The sequence below is a fragment of the Cryptomeria japonica genome, chromosome 3 (genome assembly GCF_030272615.1).
Source record: "Cryptomeria japonica chromosome 3, Sugi_1.0, whole genome shotgun sequence".
NCBI lineage: Eukaryota > Viridiplantae > Streptophyta > Pinopsida > Cupressales > Cupressaceae > Cryptomeria > Cryptomeria japonica.
Genome location: NC_081407.1, coordinates 146,028,475 through 146,030,558, shown reverse-complemented (window position 1 = coordinate 146,030,558; position 2,084 = coordinate 146,028,475). Strand labels below are relative to the sequence as shown.

General features: G+C 40.5%; 1 protein-coding gene across 1 annotated transcript; it reads left to right on the top strand.

The window, feature by feature from the left end:
* The first annotated feature begins 600 nt into the window (after positions 1-600).
* LOC131037834 (uncharacterized) lies at positions 601-1,155 on the top strand. The gene has a single exon (XM_057970067.2). The coding sequence runs from the start codon at positions 601-603 to the stop codon at positions 1,153-1,155; it is 555 nt and encodes a 184-aa protein (XP_057826050.2).
* The last annotated feature ends 929 nt before the right edge of the window (positions 1,156-2,084 follow it).

The following is a 2,084-nucleotide window of genomic DNA, read 5'->3' as shown; positions in this document are numbered from 1 at the left end:
TATTGAGGTAAAACTACAACCGGAACCTCCTACTGCCTTTTACACCGGGGAAGCTTTTTACAATGATACTCTTGATAAGGAGAATGTTCCACTAATAGAGGCTACCCCTTTAATCATAGCTCCTCCCTCCTCTGGTTAAAGTGAGAGCCAACAAGATCTTCTCACACTTCTAGAGAAGACCAAAACCCTACAGGCAGACATTGAATCCAAGTTAGTAGACTCACTTCTACCCTCCTCTTTTGTGTCCAGGAATCAACTGGCAATTGAAGATGGCAATTTTCACTCTCAGGGTATGGAGACTAACAATATGGGGGAAATGAGAGGGCAGATCTGCTCCACGATAGGCATTGACCTGGAAGATGGTGAAATTGAAACCTCCTCCTCAGAGGGGGAGGAAGACTTTGAACCTGACTCGGATCTTATATTAGAGGGTTCTTCAAAAGGTTTTGGAAAGATAGATTCAACTATTGACAAACCAAATTTCAAGCCAAAAGGTGTGTGGGGCTGCAAGTCCAAAAACGTTATGCTAGCAGTGGCTAGTGCTGCTAGTGGTCAAACCAAACTTAATTTAGGGAAGGGAACTGCCCTTCCCCAGGAGTAATGAAACTCCTATCTTGGAATGTCAGGGGCATGAATGCCCCTGACAAATGGCACTTGATTAAGCACCTGATTGATGACACCAAAGGAGATATTTGGCTACTACAGGAAACTAAATGGAACAAGGCTGAGATTGATGCCAAAATGCGAGTTTGGAAACAGTGGAATGGGCTTTTTAGGCAATCGGATGGAGCCTCTAGTGTCTTGGGAATCATTTGGAACCCCATGAATGTTAAGATCTCACTTGTTGGGGAAGATAAGTATTGGCAACATTGCTCAGTTACTATTCTTGGACGGAATGAGAATTTCAATCTTTTCAATGTGTACGAACCATATACTGTTGGTAATAAACGGGATCTCTGGGATCTCTTATCCATCAAACTAAATAGTATTACCGATGGTAGTTGTGTGGTAGCCGGGGACTTCAATGCGATCCTTTCTGGCACTAAGAAAAGTGGGGGTATTCAAAGGACTGGTACATCCCAGAAGGATTTTTTGAATTTTGTTGAGAAGAATCATCTTCTAGACATTGTTCCGAAAAATGGAATTTTCACATAGACAAATCGAAGAGTGGATTTTACTAATATTATTGAATGGCTTGACTGGTTTCTTGTTACTGGTGAGTGGTTAGGACAAAATCTAGCATTAGAATCATCAATTCTCTTGATTATCGGATCAGATCACTACCCGATCTATCTGGAGGTCGCCTTGGGTCAAGCGGAGGGAGGTACCCCATTCCGGTTTGAGAAAAATGTGGCTCAGAGTGTCTGAACTATATGATCTTATAGCTGCTTGGTGGAATGAACCAGTTTTTAGGAATCATTCGAGACTACTCATTCTCAATAAAAAGCTCACGTATATTAAGGTTAAGATCAAAGAATGGAATAAGAGCTATTTCAAGAATATTCATATGGACAAATTAAGAATTAAGGCTTAACTGGCAGACCTAACCAACTCTTTTATCTCTTTAGGAATGACTAAGGATTTATTTATCAAAGAAAATTCCCTCAAATCTGATCTAAATGAAATCCTTCGGTGTGAGGAAATCCACTGGCGTCAAAAGTGAAGGGAGTTATGGTCAAAGGAAGGTGATAAAAACACCAAATTCTTCCACTGGTCGGCCATTGCCATTCGAAATAGAAACATAATAGCAGATATTATGAGACCCGATGGTGTCACTATCAGGAATTATGAGGACATTGTGCAAGAAGCTATAAGATTCTTTGACTCTTTGTTGAATGGTGACCATCAGATCGAACATGAAGCAAGAGCCATAATTTTGAACTCAATCCCATCTGTTATATCCGTTAATCAAAATACAGCTCTTTGTACTCCTATTTCAAATGATGAAGTAAGGAATACTATCTTTTAGCTGAAACTGGATAAGACTCCTGGCCCAGATGGTTTCCCTGCTGCTTTCTTCCATCATTTCTGGGATATCATTGCTCGAGATCTACATCTTGCAGCAGAAGAATCAAGAAAGAAGA